This window comes from Ammodytes marinus (assembly GCF_949987685.1).
Source record: "Ammodytes marinus genome assembly, contig: scaffold_57, whole genome shotgun sequence".
Lineage (NCBI taxonomy): Eukaryota > Metazoa > Chordata > Actinopteri > Uranoscopiformes > Ammodytidae > Ammodytes > Ammodytes marinus.
Genome location: NW_027648588.1, coordinates 63,082 through 85,461, shown reverse-complemented (window position 1 = coordinate 85,461; position 22,380 = coordinate 63,082). Strand labels below are relative to the sequence as shown.

Sequence of the window (22,380 nt, the reverse complement as noted above, 5' to 3'; positions counted from 1 at the left end):
AAAAGTGTGAAATAAGCAGAACATCAGAGCTCTTGCTAATCTGAGTTAATCGTTTCTAATGATCTGAGGTCAGTTTGGAGCTGAAAACTCAATAAGTAGGTTTGGTGTAACTGCCAAAGCGACTGATGAATTAGCAAAATATCCAAACACACAGAGAGAGAGGGGTGTGTGTGTGTGTGTGAGTGAGTGAGTGTGTGTGTGAGAGTTATATGTACACAGTTGACATTACATCATCATGAGACAAGGAAATAAAAATATAAAGTTCTCTAACAAAAACTGACAATATTTTGAGCCTTTTTCACCACTAGATAAATGTCCCACAATATTTGAGTTGAAGTCCGATTGAATCCTTCTCTAAACGTTAGAACTCACTTGAATGGTTTGTCCTAATATAAATCTGGTTCTTAAGTTAACTACTGCTTACCGGTGTGTGATCTAAATGCTATTTTTAGTGCTGTAACTACTTCCTTAAATGTTTATGCAATGTAAATCTTGGGTTGTAAGGTTAGGGGTTAGCACTTACTTGAATGGATGTCCCTAATTTAAACCCAGCTACTAGGTTAGTACTCACTTGAATGAGTGTCTGTTACACAAATCCTATTCGTAGGGTTACATTCAGGTAACTAAAAGTCATAAAAAGTGCAACATTTTTGCAAAAAAGGTCATCTAAAAAAAAAAATCTCACAGAAGTCGCAAAAAAAATACTGTTTTTAAGCGTGTGTTTTTAGGTAAAAAACAAAGTGCACAAAAATACTATTTTTAGGCTAGCTACTCACTTGAAAAGGGTATTTGGGTTACAGTTACATTAGGATAACTACTTACTTTAATGGGTCTATTTTAGTGTAAGGAACTTACTTCAATGGGTCTTTGGGTTGTGGTTACAGTAGGCTAATTACTTGAATAGGTGTCCCTAATTTAGACCCAACTACTAGGTTAGTACTTACTTGAATGGGTTTCTGGGTTAGGGTTACGTTAGGCTAGCTACTCACTTGAATGGATGTGTGATGTTAACCCAGCTCTCAGGGTTACATTACGGTTAGCACTCACTTGAATGGGTCTTTGGGTTAGGCTAACTAAAGGCTAACTACATACTGTTTCTAGGCTAACCACTCACTTGAATGGGTCTTTGGGTTAGGCTAACTACATACTGTTTCTAGGTGTACCACTCACTTGAATGGGTGTCCGTCGTCAGACTTCTGAATGGCTATGGTTATTGGTTAGTACTTACTTGAGTGGGTGTCCCTAATACTAGTTATTTTCTTAGGGTTAAGTCAGGATAACTACTCACTTGAATGGGTGTCTGTCTGTTAGTGTACTGAACTTACTTGAATGGATGTCCCTAATTTAAACCCAGCTAGTAGGTTAGTACTTACTTGAATGGGTCTTTGGGTAAGTGTAACTAAAGGCTAACTAAATACTCTTTCTAGACTAACCACTCACTTGAATGGGTCTTTGGGTAAGTGTAACTAAAGGCTAACTAAATACTCTTTCTAGACTAACCACTCACTTGAATGGGTCTTTGGGTAAGTGTAACTAAAGGCTAACTAAATACTCTTTCTAGACTAACCACTCACTTGAATGGGTCTTTGGGTAAGTGTAACTAAAGGCTAACTAAATACTCTTTCTAGACTAACCACTCACTTTAATGGGTCTTTGGGTAAGTGTAACTAAAGGCTAACTAAATACTCTTTCTAGACTAACCACTCACTTGAATGGGTGTCCCTCTGTTAGTGTAATGAACTTACTTGAATGGGTCTTTGGGTTAGGCTAACTAAAGGCTAACTACATACTGTTTCTAGGCTAACCACTCACTTGAATGGGTCTTTGGGTTAGGCTAATTAAAGGCTAACTACATACTGTTTCTAGACCAACCACTCACTTGAATGGGTCTTTGGGTCAGGTTAACTACATACTGTTTCTAGGCTAACCACTCACTTGAATGGGTCTTTGGGTCAGGCTAACTACATACTGTTTCTAGACCAACCACTCACTTGAATGGGTGTCCGTCGTCAGACTTCTGAATGGCCTGCAGAATGCCTTTGTATATCCTGAAGCAGATGGTGACGGAGAGCAGAGCGAGGCCGATGTAGGAGCTCACGCTGACGATGCTGCAGGCCATGAGAGACAGCAGCAGCAGCATGGCCGCGCCAAACACCACACCACTGGTCTTCACATCGCGCCAGTACAGCAGGTCCACCACTAGGGGGAGAGGGGGAGGGAGAGGTTAGACAGATAGAGGCTTTCAATGCTAACAAAAGGGTTTTCAGCAATACATTTAAAATAAATACCTTCATATCCTTTAAACCTGCAGTGTGTAGAATTTGGGGTTTATTTCCTAGCAGATTTTGTAGAAAGTAATTATAATATCCATAAGTACATTTAATTTAGTGCATAATAGCTGAAAATATTTTTGAATTATTATTTTTTTCCCCTTAGAAAGGGTCTCATATATGTCCATATTTCTGCATATCTTGGACCAAGGCCTAGTGCCGCCATCTTTAAAGTGTCATAGTTGGAATGTCATCAGGTGCATTGTTTAAAATGTAGGATTGTTCTTGTCCTTGAAGGCCACTGTAGCTTCTGTTATTATTCAAAAGGGGTGGGGTTACCCAGGGAGCGTTGCATTCTAGAACTTTCTTGATGATGTCATATTACACACTGCACCTTTAACAAATTTAGACATATTATCTAGAAGCTTTTTAATGTCTTTCGAATTAGTTGATTCGTCGCTTTCTTTTTTTTTACATTTGTTTGAAAAATGCAGCATTATTATTGTTGTTGTTTGAGATCTTCAATACTTGAATGGCTGTTTTTAGGTGTACAATAGAGAAACTACTATTTTGTTTGATATGCAATGACAATTTATTATTATTTATTTATTTTTTTACTATGGAAAAGGGGTAGGATTAAATAAGTGTATACTTCTTCCTGCTCCTTTTCAGGCATATCTCAGCAATACAGATAATTTGTTTTCTTTTTTTTTTTTTTTTTTTGTGAAAACATAATTTTTGTTTATTGTATTTCCATGCTTTTCATTTTGTTTTGTATGTTTGATATGTCTGAAATAAATTGAATCAAATCAAATCAAAACAATAAATCTTAAAAAAATAAAAATCTCTTATTTATTTCCACAAACTGTTACATTTCTAAAATATTGCCGTCATGACAAGCTGTCCATAACCACATCGCCCTTTCGCCACAGTGCAAGATCACATGCTCTCTATTCCATCCGGCACTTATCAACCAAAACATTAATTGAACTTGAGTATTGAATGATTGTCAACATACCGAATCATTTTAGGGAATCAAACTGCGATTTTAGATTTTTATTTTCTGTTATTGTCCATCCACCATTATCTTTCGTAATGTATTGATCATCGTATCTGGACTCGTAAAATGTCCTTGGGTGACTTAACATACTCCTATTATACAAAATGTATGATTTAAAATATAATCATGGCGTCTTCTCCCAACAAGTGACCTTTAGATTTCCTAACAACTCCTTTAGTTCTGTTGTAGATGATGAGATATTGGTTATGGTAAAGTCATGTGATGGTCAGAGGGTCGCAGGGGAAACACACTGATCACTTATCCATTAGTTTTGGGTTTTACAAAAAATATAAATCATCGTAAAGTTAAAATGCCCCGAGGAGAAATATCTGAAAATCAAACAAAACTGTGTTGATGTCACGTCACACGATTTTAACATGTGACTGTTCAGAGGTCTCACACACACTGTCTGTCACACACACAGGGTTACACACACACACACACACACACACACACACAGTCTGTCACACACACAGGGTTACACACACACAGTCATCCAGAGTCTAAAACCCCTGAAGGAGGAAATTCACTCAAACTGTACGATCCCTGTATGTGCAGTATGTCCGTCCTGGGAGAGGGATCCCTTACTCTGTCAACTCTCCCTGACATTTCTAATTTTTTTAATCCCGATAAAGGGTTTTTTACTGGGAGTTTTTTCTCAGCCGAGCTAAGGGTGTAAGGGCAGAGGGTGTCATACTGTATGGAATGTAAAGCCCACTGAGGCAAATGTCTGTTTGTGATATTGGGCTGTACAAATAAAACTAATTTGATTTCTGTGAAACTCAAAAAGGCTCAAGATTTAGGGGGCGCCCTTAGCTCAGTTGGTAGGGCGTCCCCCCCCCCGATGGGCCTCGGCCAGCAGCGGACCCGGGTTCGATTCCAGCCCGCGGTCGTTCTCTGCATGTCACTCCCCTCTCTGCCCCATTTCAACTCTGTCTCTACACTGTCAATAAAGCATAAAAATGCCAAAAAGGCTCAAGATTTGATATTTTAAAATCTGATTTCTCTCAGTATGTAGCGCCCAGGCCGACAGGTGGCGTTTAAGGTCCGAATCGGCAATGGGACAGCTGAGCTCCTGACCTGGGGCTCCTGACCACACACACACACAAACACACACACACACACACACACACGGCTGAGCGATCTCATATTTCACCAGGGAATTCCAGGCAGGTCAGCGGACAATATTAGAAGTCCAGAGGAGAGACGCAGGACTTTCCTTCAGACTGAGCGGACTTTATGACCGCCAGAAAAACGTCACGTCACCATGGAATCTAACGGTTACAGTCACACAGTCAAATGTCTCACGGTCGGACACACACACACACACACACACACACACCAATAGATAAAGTGTGTTTGCAGCAGAGGGCCGAAGGCAGATGCTATTGCTGCAGACTGAATGTCAACTGTGTTTTGGAAAAAAAAAAAAAAAAAAAAAAAATTAATCTAGCAATATCTAAAAATGTGTTTGTTTTCCAAAACTGCCATCAGTTAGTAAAATATCTTCACTTCCCCCCTTAAATTCCTTGCTTTACAAATGTTTCTACTTTTTAAAGATGTTCACTTTCCAAAAAAAATCATCTCACATTACAAAAATGTTTTCATTTCGTAAAAAAAAAAAAATATCTGAACTTTGTTAAGACCTTCAGTAACAAATAAAAAAATAATTAAAAAAAATGCTCTCAATTTCTAAAAAAAAAAAAATAATCTCATTTTGCATCATGTCTTAACTTCACGGATCAAATCACCATAGTTTGGTTCCTGTCACATTTGAAAACATTGTTCGGTTAGCTCAGACTTTGAGACCAATAACAGTAAGTCCTGGCCGGATATCGCCAGTAGCACACGGGGAGAGGAAGAGACGACATTAAAATGTGGTATTGTTAATTAAAAAAATAAAAAAATAAATAAAAAGAAAATTGTAATGAGTTTTTTTTTTTTAATTTTGGTTAAAACATTTTCTTTTGCAGTTGAGACCCTACGACAAAATGATATGTATTAATCTTAATATTTGAAAAAAAAATAATAGTAATGTGTTTTTTTTGGGAGGTAAAAACATATATATATATATTTTTGCAGTAGAGACCCTACAAGAAAATGAAAAAAAGATAAATAAACAAATATATGTATTAATCGTGCCTCAACTGGTAGAAAGTTGATTTATAATGTTATTCTAACAACAGTAGCGGCGTTGTTAATGTCTAGATAAATACATTCAATCCATTTAAAGGATTTTTAGGAACCTTGGGCAACAAAAGAAATCAATCAAACCAATCTACGGTCCACATTTCTTTTAATTTTATGCAGCTGCAAAGCCCTTTGAATGGCCTTGTGTTTGAATTGTGCTATTAAAATAACCTGTCTTCTCCTATCACTCCATCTTAAAGGAGGAAGAGGCTGAAGATGGAGAGAATAAGGAAAAGGAGGAGAGAGGGAGCTGGTGTTAAGGGGGAGGGTCCGCGGTCCAAATGTGGCCGTGTGGCTACATATGGTAGCAGGCGTTAGCATCGGCGGTGAGTCGCTAAAAATAGATCCGCATCAGAGCGCACCGAAGTCGGCCTGATCTCATTTCACTGCCCGCTATGTCTAATCCCCCCTCCTTTCCGTTTTTAACATGACCAAGAGTTTTATCTTTCTCCCCCTGGAAGCCGCCTGACCCCCACCCCACCCCGCCTATCCCTATTATTCTACCCAGGATGCAGGCATCTTATAGCGGATACAATACGTCAAACTATCCGGTGTGACCTCCATGACAGCTCCCGATACACCTCGCATCGTTCACCCGGGAGAACAAGCACCAAAGCCGGCTGCACACACTCACACACACGGTCTAAAACCTCCTAATGAACCAGGCTATCATGAGTAAAATGAGCAAAGAGATGTCGGTAAACAAAAGATTAGCAGCAAACTGACCCCGTTTGGCGTCCATCTTGCACCACCGCCTGGCTAGGAGATGAGCGCGAGGGAGAGAGAGAGGTGGAGAGACAGACGCATGCGCATATGAACCCTCCGCTGGACTACAGCTGTAGTTTATTTAAGGTTAATCTATAGAAATGTAACTCCGGGACAGATTCTGACTAAATAAAAAAGAGGAAAATGTTTTGAAATCATAATGAAGCCGAAAAGAAATCAATATAGGTACATTTTTACTAAATATTACAGATTTCTGATGTAAATAATTGGACATATTTTATATTGCCTATCCTAATTATTTCTAGTGCTTTTTTCCCCTTAAAAAAAGACAAAGAAAAGCATTTAAAAAAAAAAAAGAAATGCGCTCAAACAAACCCAGTGATACGGACATCCATTCAAAATCCATGCGAGGTTTGTGTGTACGCGTCTGTTTTATTGTAAAATTTAAACCCTCAATTGATCTCTCGAGGATAAATAAAAGTAAAATTAAAAAAAATTAAAAATTAAACAAAGGTTTAAAAAAATGTAAAAAATATATATATATATATATATATCTATGAGGAACTACAAGCTGTCCCAGTGCATTCTGGGAGAGCGTCTAACTCCATAACAAACCAACAGGGATGTTTTCATACATTAATGATCTCATATGTCACATAGAAAAAGTTGAATATACTATGTAATTTACAACATCAGACCAAAAGCAGGATTTTTTTTTTAAAAAGGAGAAAAATATCTGGATTTTAGATAATATAATTTAGCGGGTGAGATTCATCCATCAAATAAAACCTTCCATAGGCTTTTCATGCCGATATATAAAACACAGACACATTTCAATCACTTGCCAGATTACAATTAAAATGGAGACTGGATATTCATGGATCCACTTCAGAGAGTTAAGTTACCAATCCTGAGAGACAATGAGGTCCATAACTGAGATCTAAGTTAAGTTAGTTACTTTATTAGTCAACGGCTACATTAATTTGTCTTTGCTCATCTCCCCTCTCAAGTTCCCACACTCCAGAGGGGGTCCTCACACAGGGTCAGCCATAGTACAGACAGACAGACAGACAGACAGACAGACAGACAGACAGACAGACAGACAGACAGACACAATCCAGAGGGGGTCCTCACACAGGGTCAGCCATAGTACAGCGCCCCTGGAGCAGTTTGGGGTTAAGTGTCTTGCTCAAGGACACAATGGTAGAGATGGTGGGTACAGTTGATGTAATAGCAGCCACCACTAGTTTTACTACTAACACCCTCCTGTCTGGTGCCAGGGATCCAACCAGAGACCTCATGGTTACTGGGAGGAGGAACCAGAGACCTCATGGTTACTGGGAGGAGGAACCAGAGACCTCGTGGTTACTGGGAGGAGGAACCAGAGACCTCATGGTTACTGGGAGGAGGAACCAGAGACCTCGTGGTTACTGGGAGGAGGAACCAGAGACCTCATGGTTACTGGGAGGAGGAACCAGAGACCTCGTGGTTACTGGGAGGAGGAACCAGAGACCTCATGGTTACTGGGAGGAACCTCTCAAACTCTAGGACATCCTACTACAAAGACAATTCTGGAGGCTTTATCAATATGTGCACACTGTCCACCAATCAACTAGACAGGGATTTCTCAATCAGCTGGATAGCATTAGCACACATGATGTAATATGTCACAATAAAGGATTGCATTCAGGGATTTTCCATTTAAAGAAATATTCAGTTAACGCAACTCCTAACTGATTGCATTGATGGACACATAACTGACCTTCAGCCCAGATGAAGAGAACTTATCTCTAACGACACATCACGTATTTCTTAAATCTGACTTGCAACATAAAGCTGCTGGTATATGTCTCAACTGCAATACACACACACACACACACACACACACACACACACACACACACACACACACACACACACACACACACACACACACACACACACACACACACACACACACACACACACACACACACACACACACACACACACACACACACACACACACACACACACACACACACACACACACACACACACCAAAAACTGCTTAGTCATTGTGTGACTCAGCCTCCTGGCATCACACCAATGCTCCTGATGGGGCAATGCAGCGAACACATGCTTCTATCTATCTATCTATCTATCTATCTATCTATCTATCTATCTATCTATCTATCTATCTATCTATCTATCTATCTATCTATCTATCTATCCATCATGTAATGCAGAGCTGAACTTTTGTGTGAATGTGTATGACTGCTGTATGTTTGAGGTGGTGGTCGGAGGGGCCGTAGGCGCTGAATGGCAGCCACGCTTCCGTCAGTCTGCCCCAGGGCAGCTGTGGCTACTATGGTAGTTTACCACCACCGGTATGACTGTGTGTGAATGAATGGAACCTGGAACCCTGTAAAGTGGTGCTTTGAGTCACAGAGAAATAAAGCGCTATATAAATCCAATCCATTATTATTATTATTACTTTAGTTTCATATTCAGAAGTAACAGCACTGGAAGTCTGGAACATTCAAGGCATACTTAGTAGGATGCTCCTAAAAACAAGGTATAGAGTCATACGAAAGTAATGTAATGCTTGGTGCATATTTGTAAGACATTCCTTCAGTGTGTGTGTGTGTGTGTGTGTGTGTGTGTGTGTGTGTGTGTGTGTGTGTGTGTGTGTGTGTGTGTGTGTCCAGCACCAGCCCTAACACCTGTGTTTGAAGATGCTACAAAAGTGATGACAGAACTCCTGTAAATGATGGATGGCCTGAGTAATTTGTCAAATAATAAAAAACTTAAACGCTATTTAGACAAAGCTCTCTTACTCGCCATGTGTGTCACGTGACAGCGTCTTCTCAGATCGGCTCATTAGAAAGAAAATATGACCGACACAAAACTGTTGGTCTCTCCGAAAAACAACACTGCTGTTCAGTTGTGTAAAGCATCTTAAACTGAAGAATGCAGCTTCAAATACTTCAAATAAAATAGTGGATAGAGCGCGTACCATATTGGCTCCGGCCTTCATTGCAGTGGTCGTGGGTTCAAATCCGACCTGTGGACCTTTACTGCAGGTCATCCCCCCTCTCTTTCCCCATTTCAACTATGTACTGTCTTATAAAGCTTGAAAATGCCAAAAAATACTATTCAAAAAAATAAATAAATGCAGTAACATGCAGTGATTTGGTTGGTTTCTTTGGAAAATAGGTTGCATTGAGTTACATTGTGATGTGTTCAAGTGCCATCCAGTAAAAATTAGTATTTGGTTAAGGTAACTTCATGGTGATAAGTTCAATGGTACCTTGTAAAATGTAGTGTAAAGCTAGAAACTAAAACCACTAGGCTACAGTTAGTGTAGAAATAGGTTTTACTCTGGCGGGACCACAGTGCACCGAGGGAGAATTTGAAGAAGGTACACTTGGGCCCATCCCAAATGTTTGAGCTTGTCAACACCTCACGTTAGTCATGAAACAAAGGTCGTCATAGTTTTAGTTAACGACATCAACATGGTCTCACACACACACACACACAACACAGTCTAACACACACACACACACAAAACACAGTCTAACATACACACACAGTGTCTCTCTCTCACACACAGTCTCACAAACACACACAGTATCTCTCTCTTTTTCACAAACACACACACACACACACACACACACACAGTCTCTGACACTCTCTCACACACACACACACACACAGTCTCTCTCTCTCACACACACACACACACACACACACACACACAGTCTCTCTCTCTCTCTCTCACACACAGTATCTCTCTCTCTCTCACACACACACACACACACACACACACACACACACACACACACACACACACTGTCCTATCCAGCTCATTAGCATATCCCCGTCACAGTAGCCAATCAATGCGGTGCCAGCTCACGTCATATCCCCTCCCTCCTCTCCACTCTACCTTTGGTCATGGTGTCTGACTGTCCAAAGGTCCCCTGTCTATCTGCCACACTGCAGATTGCACACTTTGCACTAAAACAATGCAATCATGCAAACGGTTTAGAGTCCCCTAAGGTAAAAGTCACACCACAAGATTAAAAACACGCGATTTATGACCCTAGATATCGAGTTAAACCCTATGTGTTTTAAAAAAGACCCATGGAGCTAAATGTCCGATAGTTAGCTTGATATTTTATGTCCTAAGTTCAGAAAAAGGAACCTGATTATGGTCACAGTCTCATAAAAGGTACACGTCACATCTTGAAGATTTAACAGAGCGAGATAATAGCTATTTTGACCTCCAAATGTTATGAAAATATTAAAAATAATCGACTTTCATAAGATAATGTTTTTGGTCAGGGTTAACAAGCCAGTTTGAGCCAGATCATGTATTTATTTTACAGTTTAACTATATTTAAATCCAAATAAAAACTGTTAAAAAAAATGCAGCTTTTCCAATATATCTAAATAATTGCAACCATGATTTTTGCCATATTTAAAAATCGCCCTTCCTCAACACTTGATTCCTTTGTATCCCCCGAAATAAAATAAAATAAAATGTCCGACAGTTCTGCGAGTACGACTGATATTAAGCTTTAAAATCAACAGAGATCTATTTTTGCCAAAGTCAGCTGTTTTCTTCCCACAGCCCCTTGCACCAGTGAACTACTCGAAAAAGAGGCAGAGAAAGAGGCAGAGAGAGCCAGAAAAAGAGGCAGTAAGAGCCAGAGAAAAGATGAGATTTTATACCCAGGTCTCTCCAGTGTTTGGAATCGGTGTTGGCTGCATCATTGGCCTTTGTGTCGGCATCCACGTCGTTGTTGTCCATATTGTCCGATCAGCAAACACACATTCCACCCACACACACACCGAGAGAGACAGACACACAGGGACCGAGAGGCGACCGAGGAAATGTGTGTGAGTGTGTGAGAGGGGGAAGAGAGAGAGAAGAGAGAGAGAGAGGGGGGGAGGGAGAGAGGGAGGGAGAGAGACAGAGGGAGAAGGAGGGGGAGAGAGAGGGAGAGTCAGAGAGAGAGAGAGAGAGGGGGGAGGAGGGAGGGAAAGAGACAGAAGGAGGGAGGGGGAGGGGGAGAGAGGGTGGGAGGGAGGGGGAGGGAGAAGGAGGGGGAGAGTCAGAGAGAGAGAGAGAGAGAGAGAGGGGGGGGGAGGGAGGGGGAGAGAGAGGGAGAGTCAGAGAGAGAGAGAGGGGGAGGGAGGGAAAGAGACAGAAGGAGGGAGGGGGAGGGGGAGAGAGCGAGAGAGAGAAATGTGAGGAAATGTGTGAGTGTGTGAGAGGGGGAAGAGCCCGAGAAGAGAGAGAGAGAGGGGGGGAGAAAGGGCGAAAGAGAGAGAAAGGTAGAGAGAGAGAGACAGAGAGAAAGAGAGAGAGAGAGGGAGAGAGAGAAAGGGGGAGTGAGAGAGAGAGAGAGAAGGAGGGAGGAAGAGAGGGAGAGAGAGAAAGAGAGAGGGAGAGAAAGAGGGAGGGGGGTGTGGAAGACTGCAGCGGGCGATCACACTCCCTCAGCTGACTGTCTGCTTCCAGCGCTCTGACGCAGCAACTATAAACGTCTGCCCCCCCGCCCCACCCCACCCCCCACCTCGTCTGACCTTCCCCTTTCTCCCCCGTTTGCTTTACTACAAATCTGATGACAACGCAAAATAATGATTTATGCCCGATATGTCAAAACGAAGCAGCTAGAGATTTCTAGAGATGCACCGATCTACTATTTGTCAGTTCTGATTGGATTCTTGATACTGTCCGACATTACAAATGGGACCGATCCAAATGTATTCTATCTTGCAGTGGTGTTAATGTCTATTTCATTGTAAAAAAGGTCAAACAAATATATATACTAAACTAAATAGTATTAAAAACTGTACATGTCTGCATTTTCTAAATCAAATCAAATCAGTTTTATTTGTATAGCCCAAAATCACAAACACATTTGTCTCAGTGGGCTTTACATTTCATACAATATGATACAATATGATACAATATGACACCCTGCCCTTACACCCTTAGCTCGGCTGAGAAAAAACTCCCAGTAAAAAAAACCTTTACCGGGAATAAAAAAAAAAATTCTAACAATAAACTGAGAATTGAGTTCTAGAGATCGAGAGATGCAGCGATCCACTATTATTATCTTTATCAAGTGAAAAATGATTTATGTCCAATAAGTGGAATGTCAATACACAGCAAATACAGATGCACTGATCCACTATTTGTCAAGTTTCTGCTTGGCTACTGATAGTGTCTGACATTACAAATAGGACTGATCTCATCCAAATTACTTCTTTCTTGCAGTGGTTATGGGTTTAGAAATATTTAAATTGAATGTCTTAAAATATTGTTGTTCATGAGCAGATAGTTAAAAAGGAAAGGGTGCTCTATGTCTATTTTGTTTGATTTATTGTTAAAAAAAAAAAAATTAAAACTATATTTCTGCATTTTCTAACAATGAAGTGAGAATTGATTGGTCGTCAACATTCCCAATATTTTAGGAGATTCCTTGAAAAAACTGCCATTATGTTATTGAATTTCTATCTCATCTTGACTTTCCCCCTTTTTGCTTTCTCTCACTCTGCTGACGAAGAACAGACAATGATTTCTGCGTGATACGTCAAAATGCAGCAACTACAGATTTCTAGGGATACATCGATCCACCACTTTACAGTTCTGCACACACACACACACACACACACACACACACACACACACACACACACACACACACACACACACACACACACACACACACACACACACACACACACACACACACACACACACACACACACACACACACACACACACACACACACACACACACACACACACACACACACACCTTGTCAGACAGTGCCGATCGAATTTCGATATCTTGGTTTTGGATATCAGCCAATACCAATAATCAAATCAAGATCAGCTTCGTTCTCAGTATGACACTCTCTGCCCCTAAGACCATACGCTCAACCGAGGAAAAACTCCAGCAGAAATCCCCTTTACCAAAACTGTCCGATACTAGAGAGACGGGACCAATCTGATCCAATATCAGTATATGGTGGTGAATGGATACAGCCTTAATTCACTGATGAGATATTGTACTGACGTCAAATATTTATATTCTCAATGTCTTAATTTTCTATAAAGCCTTTTATTGTTGAAGAATTAGGCAAGAAAGAAAAAAACATCAAATATTAAGTTAATAAGTTAAAAGTATGTGGGAAAACAAAGAAAATCACACCATTAAAAAAAATACAAGTGAAAAATGGCGGCCCAAATATTTCTAGAGTTTACAAGAGATCACTTACGTTTTGCAAAGAGCCTTGAAGGGTTTATGATATTTGCTTAAACTCACAAGAGTTGCATAGTTTCTCTAATCCAGCTCGTAAAGATTGGGCGTTCTTGTTCAATGATTTGCCTGGTAATCAATCATTAACATGGGGTTTGCCTTTAAAAGGGCCTGATAAGGATATTCAATCAGACCGGTCACTTCAAAACAACAGAGCAGTAACATGTGCACATCACAACCAAACCACAGTACACATTCGTAAAGTGTACATTCACACAAGGCTATATTCTAATGTGTCTTTTCTCATCTCCCCTCTCAAGTTCCCACACTCCATAGGGGGTCCTCACACAGGGTCAGCCATAGTACAGCAGTTTGGGGTTAAGTGTCTTGCTCAAGGACAAAATGGCATAGAGATGGTGGGCACCGTAGACGTAATAGCAGCCACCACTAGTCTTACAAATAACACGACTCTAGGCTATCCTACCCCACGTGTGACAACAACAGCAGATGAAATGTCAGATTCACGTCACACTAACCCTGCGTTCCAAATCTCATACTCTTTCTTTTTACTACACTACATACTAAAGTAGAGAAGAGTTTTGGGGCCACAGGAGAGAGAAAAAATCGGATACTTAAGATTTTTTTTTTCATTATGTTGAGAAATGTCAAGTATAAAGACGAATACTCCAAAATGCTATTGGAGTTAGTGGGGCATTTATGTATTTTCAGCATACTACAATTGACCTGCATGTATTGGGACATCTTAAATCTTTTTCTGGCGTACTAAATAGTAGCTAGTATGGGAATTGGAACGCAGGGTAAGTTCATGTTTGAAATTTCGAGAAATAGTGAAAGAGAAATGACTGGTTTAGATTGACCAAAACAAAAAGCAGCTTGTTCCTGAATTAAGTTCTCAATCGGCTTAAAACTTGAAAGGGTCAATAATCCTGGAGTCATTTAGTCTAAGAGTTTATAATCTAAATCAGACCAAGTTAAACAAACAAGAGGTTTAAGCACTAAGGAATTAAAACAACAATGGCTGGTTCCTCCTGCCAAATCAGATCATTTTTCCAACGGGTAATCCCATCTAAACGAGCAGAAAAACCCTCAGTGTGTACACATTACCTTTTTGTGTGAAAGTTTATCATGTTTATTATGGTGTTTTTTGATTTAATTTCAACACAGAGAAAGATGTTCTGTGTGTGTGTGTGTTTTTGTTGCGTTTAAAAAAAATATATATATAAAACTTTTTTTTGACCCCCCCCCAAAATAGAACAAATAAATCCATCTTCTGAATGGACTGCACCTGTTGCTAGTTCACAGGCTGAAATAATAAAGACATTTTGGTTTTAAACTATTTAATCTAATACACAACATTAGTGAACACAGGCTTTTGTATGTGATTTCTGCTCAGTAACAAGGAGAGACTCGGACCTAATTTTAACCTGCAATTTCTACTCATTAGCTTTTAAAAGTTTTATTTCTATTAATTTGCTTTTTTCTAATGTGTATTGTGTATTTTAATCTTGCCCCTGTAAAGCACTTTGAATGGCCTTGTGTCTGAATTGTGCTATAGAAATAAACTTGCCTTGACTAATGGCGATGGCTGACTTCACCCACTAGATAGCACTGTTTCATAATCAAGCCAAATTCAAAAGGCCCTAACTCACGAAAAGTTATTCAACATTGACAGAAAACATAGCTACAGATGAGTTCAAATAAAGCTGTATGGACTGATGTCATGCCTTTTACTTACACCATAAAGTATAGGAATAATAGTAGTAGATAAAACTAGATTTGAGCAGTGAAATGTATGTACATATTAATCATTGCCTCCGTGAGATAGCCACAGATAACAACTGAACTGATAACTGTGGCTGCATTAAGTTACAGGAAGTGACCTTTCACATTCTTCTGAGTCAGAATTACTTTGCCCTCCTTTGCTGCTGATGACACACACACACACACACACACACACACACACACACACACACACACACACACACACACACACACACACACACACACACACACACACACACACACACACACACACACACACACACACACACACACACACACACACACACACACACACACACACACACACACACAATAAATCTACCAACAAATTAAATTTAAAGTCCTGTATCAATTGTTTAATAGGTAATTTAAAGTCTTAAGTCATGTAATGTCTATTCTTCTAACTACATATTACTTGTATCCACAGATCCATGTTCTACAGGTCAAACTGCAGCCTCAACTGCGCATAAAACAAACAGCTTCATTGGAATGTCTTTATCAGAGGTCTGGCTTAACCTGATCAAGGAAAATAGATTGGTGAGGATGTCAGTGACGACCAGATAGTGAAATTCTATCAGTCCCATCTCTAGATAACACTCCTATTGCTAAACGCTCATTTAAATAACAAACTAAGGAGTGACTCCTGGCAGATATTTTTCTTTGGGGCGTGGTGGCTGGACAAAGGGAACTGGCTATCTATTGATCCCCGGGGGTTCAGGGCTGCAGCAGAGCAATCAATAAGAAATCCATACAAAATAAATCATTCATAAATTTATACAAGTAAAAATGTTGATTAAATTGTAGTTAGATTGTGAATATAATTTTGGGTTACTAAAGATGATTATTTCTAATATTAAAGACAATTCACCTAAACCAAATTAGTTATTAGTTATGTTAAAAAATGTACAGATTCATTTTGTCCTATTCTGGACTCAAAAATCAGTGAGCTGTCTGGTCAGTACAATGGTTATATTTCTAACTGCAATGTTAACCAATGAAAACTACAGTATAAAACAATATAAACTTAAATACTTTACCTATTTATATGTCTGTAGTTGCTTAGGGCCAATACAAACATGCAACGCGTCTGAAAGCGTCTGTCACTTTGTCAATAAGACAATCAACTAACCTATTTTGATTATTTCCTTGTTATCCTAAAAGATGTTCTACTATGTTCTTGCCTGTATCATCAGCACAATTTTTTTTTTACTATTTCTATATATTTTGTGTTTGTGTGTATACTTGGATGCTGCTAAAATGTAGTTACACACTGTACAATACCAATAAAGGACTCTGCTTCAAACTAAATCTCCCTTTTACTCTTTTCTGGCATTTTAAAAGGAGTGAATTAAACTAAAGAAAATGCATGAACAAATTGTCTCAGTGTGAGATGGGGGTGGAGGGGGGGGGGGGGGGGCTTGTGTGCTCCGATCGAAGAGCTCGCTGCACCTCAAGTTGCATAATGTGGAAGATTTGCTGAGTGGTTTCTGGGTCGGAGAGAGATCCCTTTGTGGGTGTGCCAGTGTCGCAATGCAGGGAGGGAGCGGGAGAAGGGGGGGGGGGGCTTTAATTAACGGGACATCCCTCCAAACATACACACACCCTGCGTTCCAATCCCCATACTTCCCTACTATTTAGTATGCCAGAAAAAGATTTATGATGTCCCAATACATGCACATCAATTGTAGTATGCTGAAAATACAAAAATGCCCCACTAACTCCAATAGCATTTTGGAGTATTGCAGGGAGGTAGAGCAGGGAGGGGGGGGCTTTAATTAATGGGACATCCCTCCAAACATACACACACAGGCCATGGTTATAAATGGGTTAAAAATGGCAGAATTAGCCAAACTAGCAAAATAATTGGATTTAGAGACTAAACGAACGTCTACACACTGTCCCTGCATTCCAAATCACATACTTGATCTTTTAACTACATTACATACTTAAGTTCAGAAGAGTTTTAGGGCCACAGGAGAGAGAGAAAAAAGAAGGAAAAAAAAAATCAGATAAGGAATATTTATTTTTATTATGTCGAGAAATGTCAAGAACAAAGACGAATACTCCAAAATGCTGTCGGAGTTAGTTAGGGGCATTTATGTATTTTCAGCATACTACAATTAACGTGCATGTATTGGGACATCCTAGATCTTTTTCTGGCATACTGAATAGTATGGAAGTATGGGGATTGGAACACAGGGATAGTTAAATCTGCGCGTCCCAAAAGAGCAAAGTCTCACTGATGTAGTTAGAGATTAGACGTCTGTAAATGAGTGTGTGAATAGATAGGATTGAATAAAACTGAGTCATGCACGTTTAAGTAAATGACCTACTTCACCGGTGGGAATATGAAGGTGTATTGAACTCTGAGATCCTATGAAGTATAAATGTGCAAACATTTTAGAAATCGGTTCATCCTAGCCTGAGAAAAGGCAGAACGAGTGTTTTATTGTCTCACTGTCTAACCCCTACATAATACTAGTGTGACATCAAATGAATTGAATAAAACTGAGTCGTGCACGCTTAACTTAAGTCTCGTTTTCATTGAGAAGCACAGCACAGTTCGGCAGGGTTTAATACGGAACTGTAACCCTATATCTGTCTTGCATTTCAACTACATGGCAATAGTTCACCCTTACTTGGTAGGCGGGGTTTATGCCGGACAGAGATAGCAGCAGTCAGAGAGCATATACAGTATGCTTTGGTACTATGGTGACATCATAGCAGCCAGACACATTAAATTCAAGCTATTCAGTTCACAGTGAATTGATAAAAAAAAAAATTGTCCTCACACTGGAGAAACAAGATATTTGCACCTTTTGATCAATTAAAAATAACACATTTATCAATTCTAAAATGTTGGCTTTCTTGACAGAGCAAATTCTACTTGTATAAACTAGTTGTACTTCAGTTCACATCTGTGCTGCATATTGCATTTTACATTCCTCAGCACTCCACTATATTTTATATACATTTGTTTATTTTGAATGCACTATTTGCACGGTTTAAAACAGAAAACGAATCATTTAATTGCCAACGACTGCTATTATAATTGTTGAACACATGACAATTAAACTTTTAACCTCCTTACCATAAGCTAAAACTTGCAGTAACTTTCCATATAAATGTTGGCTCTATAACTTGCTTATGTAAAAACTAAATACTGATTGGTGGATTGAACGTTCAACACCCTCTTAAAAGCTATTTGGCACAGCTCTGATCACTAAAATGATTTTCAGCATTTATCCTCGGGCACATAAAATATGTGATGCAACCAGGAATTTTTCAGGGTGTGAGATAGAGTGTACATAATAAATCATACGGGTCGGTGGCAGCCTATTCTGGCAGTTACTGGGTGTGGCTGTTCGCTGCTCTGTGTGCTACTGTGGGTGTCGGGGGATGTAAGGTGGGGTCGGGTTTCAGATTGGCAGCTCAAGTTATTTCCAGAGCAAGAGAGAAGCTAAAACCAGATGGAAAGGTAATCTAATTCGACAGTGAAAACTGCTCCAGAGGCAAATGACAACGGCTGTAGTTGAGTGTTTGTGGTTAAGCTTGGAATGCAGGTTTGAATTCGTCAGCGCCACGTGATTTCTCATTTCTGCTTATCGTGCATTACTGTTCAGGTATTTGTTTTTCTTTTTTAAAGGCGTGTCACTGCAGGAAAAAAACAGTTTTTTCAAGCACTTGTCAATTTAGAATCTTTTTTCATACTTGTATTAAATCAAAAGGTCCAACATGTACATTCAGGTGTTTATTTGACTAAACCTTGTCTGTTTGCATCCGTTTGTTTCTCCTATACAACAAATCTTTAACGGACATTATCTTAGAATCGTTTATTTTCCAAGACTCTCAACCAAAAATCTCACAAAAAAATAATTGATTTAAATGTCAGTAATCAACTGGCAAAGTTTCATGATGATATCTATAAGTCAAAAATGTTTCCCTATTCAACTGTAGTGTCTAGATTTTAAGGCACAACATTACAGAGCAAAAAATAAACCACAGTCTACTACTTACCACATCTTAAAACGTTAAAATCCAACAGACAAATGAATTGAAATGATCAGTTAACACAGGAATGATGTTATTCTAATGAGACAGAGATGAACAAAATGCAGCTAAAGCAAAAATAAAGTCAAACGCACAAAAGAAAATGCAAAAGGGTTTAAAATCCAAAAGAAAATGCAAAGAAAGGGACGATGCAAGAAAGGAAGAGGAGAAGGTGATGGGGTCGAAAGTATAAAGTAAATACTGGCGTCTGGGTCGGTTGGCTTGTTTTTTTGGGGGAGAAAATAACTGAAGAGAACGAAAGAGTGAGGATGAAAATGATGCCGGTGGGTGAACATGGAGGATGTTTTGGGGAGGGAGGGATGGTATATATATTATCCATGCCAGGATTTTGGTTATTTTACCTGCACTTATGTTCACGTTTGGCATCTTAAACAGTTTCCCGCCCTCCGTAGCGGCCTTCTTAGCGGGCGCCTCCTCTGGCTTGCGGACAGGGGAGTGAGTGAGTGGGGCTTGGGACGGTGGGGAGGGCTGCTGGATGTCTAGTTTCTCCAGCTCGGCCTTGCTCTTCTGGGGGGACGCCTGGGTCAGGATGCGGTAAGAGCTTTGACTTGGGGCATCATCTTCAGAATCGAAGGAAGGGGATTGTTTAGCAGAAATCGCATCTTTCAAGAAGCTTAGATCTTCGTCCATGGGGATCTCAGGGGGCTTGGAAGAGGCAAACTTGGACGTATCAAGAGCTTCAAGGAACTCGTCGATAACTCCTCTGGGTGGTCGCTCAATGAACTCAAATTCCTCGGAGGACACCTCATGCTCAGAGACCTCCTCGCCGGCCTCTGGCTCTTCGCCGTCCAGCGGTAGGTCTTTTTCGGTTTCCATTTGGAAGATGGCGGGGTTTTTAGCCATCGCTTCCAGGACCGGAGACAAGGAATCTGCTGTGGGCGACTCCGAATCAGAGTCGTCAGCGAGGCCCTTTTTGCTCTCGAAGTCGAGCGGCTCAAACTTTTTGGTCATTGTGGGAGAATCGTGGCTTGAGAACCAATCTTTCTGCTCGATCTTGACGGGTTCCTCTGCTTTGACCTTGGAGATGGGGCTGGTGGTTTCTTCTGCCTCTTTGACCAGATCGAAGGCACCGAAACTCTTCAAGTCTTCTTCAACTTTTGTTTTGAGATTGAACGCTCCAAAGCTATCGTCGTCGTCTTCAACTTTAACTTTGTCGGTGGATTTCACTTCCAGCTGCTCGGTCATCTCCTTGAGCAGAGACACTTTAGCGTCAAAAGCAAACGGGTTGTTCGCGGACAGATTTATCGGCGGGTTTGGCGACTCCATCATCCTACGCTCGAGAATGGGACTTTGCTCTGGGCTTCCCTCCGAAGAGCCAGAGTCCAACTTTTCTGGGTTGAGCGGAGAAGACTTCAGGATATCTGGAAGCGATGGTGGCAAAGCAGTATCCTCCTCTTCTTCATCATCTTCGTCATCATCAACTTTCAGACCAGGTGAGAACTGATTCACCGACTGCATGAAGGAATCGGCCGCCATCTTGCTCGTCTCAAACGTTTTCTTGCCGTCGTCTAAGAGGGACATCGGTGCAAGTGGCGCATCCAGGGATTCTCCGGTGTGGCCGTATTGCACCAGATCCGGAGTTGGACTCTCGGACATTTTGGTTTCGGTCTTGGAGTCTCCGAAATGGGAGTAGCCGCTGTCGGCCAGTGGGGAGTAGCCATCGAAGGGGTTGTTATTCTTCTTCACTTCGTACATCAGGTCGTCATCCTCGTCCGATTGGTTGCCGTGTAGATCCGGCTCGTACTTGGACGCGCTAGTAACGGGAGCGGCGGCGGTGGTGTCCTTGTTGGAATAGGGATCCATGGAGACCTTGGAGTTGTCTTGAGATGTGAGGAAAGGTGAATCCCAGTGCTCTGTTGGGTTAGAGGAGGCAAGGTCAGACTGGGGGACCTTCATCTGGGGGTTCGGGGACCTGTCTGCGCTACTTAGCTTCTCCTCGGGCGAGAAGGACACTCCGCTGTCTTCGCACGGATTATGAAGAGGCCCTGGATCTTTACCTAAACTCAAGTAAGGACCAGCTATCGGGTCTAGAAGGTCCTCCTTGTTCTTACCACGGGTCTCTTCACCCACCCAAGGCATGTCGCTGGACTGAGTAGTGGGGGGTTTAGCGGTAGAGCCAAAGGAGGCAGCGTATCCCGAAGGCGGGGGCTGGTTGGGAGATTCGGTCAGAGAAAGCTCCTCCAGAGAATCGGGGGAGTGAAGAGGGGACAGAGGAGAGATGGGAGCAGGGGAATCACCCTTCTGCCCAAGTGCTTGAGTAGAGAAGGGAGGAGGGAGAATGCAATACAGCACATATCAAATACATACTCCATTCCTTACACTGCCGACCAAACCTGGGGCGGGGACGGGGGGCTATTAGTGAAAATTTGAGACTCAGAGATGAAGACCAGACAAATGCTGCTAAAAGGTTGACTGTGGCTGGTACATTGAGTTTGAGAAATTACTTGAGATTTAAAACTAATACCGAGTCTAACAATCACTGCACTGCCATCTTTTGCAGGTTACGTGGTGAACCTCGTTTCTATGGAGGGGAGTGTGACAGCTCCTGCTTCCAGGAGATGATCGCTAATTACAAACACCCATGCTGGCTGATCGCCTCAGCTATATAAGCTGCAGGAATCAGCCACTTGGGTCCTCCCTTCCTTGATGTATGGTTTGGTTTTGTTTTGTTTATTTAGTGTTGCTTTGCACATACATTAAACTCTTCACTCACTCACACAGACACCGCCCCATTACTGACATTCACGCACCACTTATTAGCTTACTTTAAACTTTGTTTAAATAAATTATTATTTGGTTAAACTTAATCTCTTGTGTGGTTTCCTCATTGTCATTCCCTTGAGCCGGGCTGTGACATTAGTCACAACCTGCCCAACTTGAACACAAACTTAGTAGTAGTAAACTTCTTCTGTTTCCATTTTAACCTGGAATTTTTATTTTATTTAACTGTTCTATTTCTATTCATTAGCTTTTAAATGTTTTATTTCTATTCATTCGCTTT

General features: G+C 40.8%; 1 protein-coding gene across 1 annotated transcript in view; it reads right to left on the bottom strand.

Annotated features, from left to right (window-relative positions):
- LOC307270308 (uncharacterized protein) overlaps positions 1-22,380 on the bottom strand; it is a 41,761-nt gene that overhangs the window by 5,113 nt on the left and 14,268 nt on the right. The window contains exons 4-5 of the mRNA XM_080054198.1: positions 19,721-21,631; positions 1,992-2,199 (exon numbers count right to left, since the gene is read on the bottom strand). Of these exons, the coding sequence (XP_079910324.1) occupies positions 1,992-2,199; positions 19,721-21,631 (2,119 nt within the window). The remainder of the gene's footprint in view (positions 1-1,991; positions 2,200-19,720; positions 21,632-22,380) is intronic.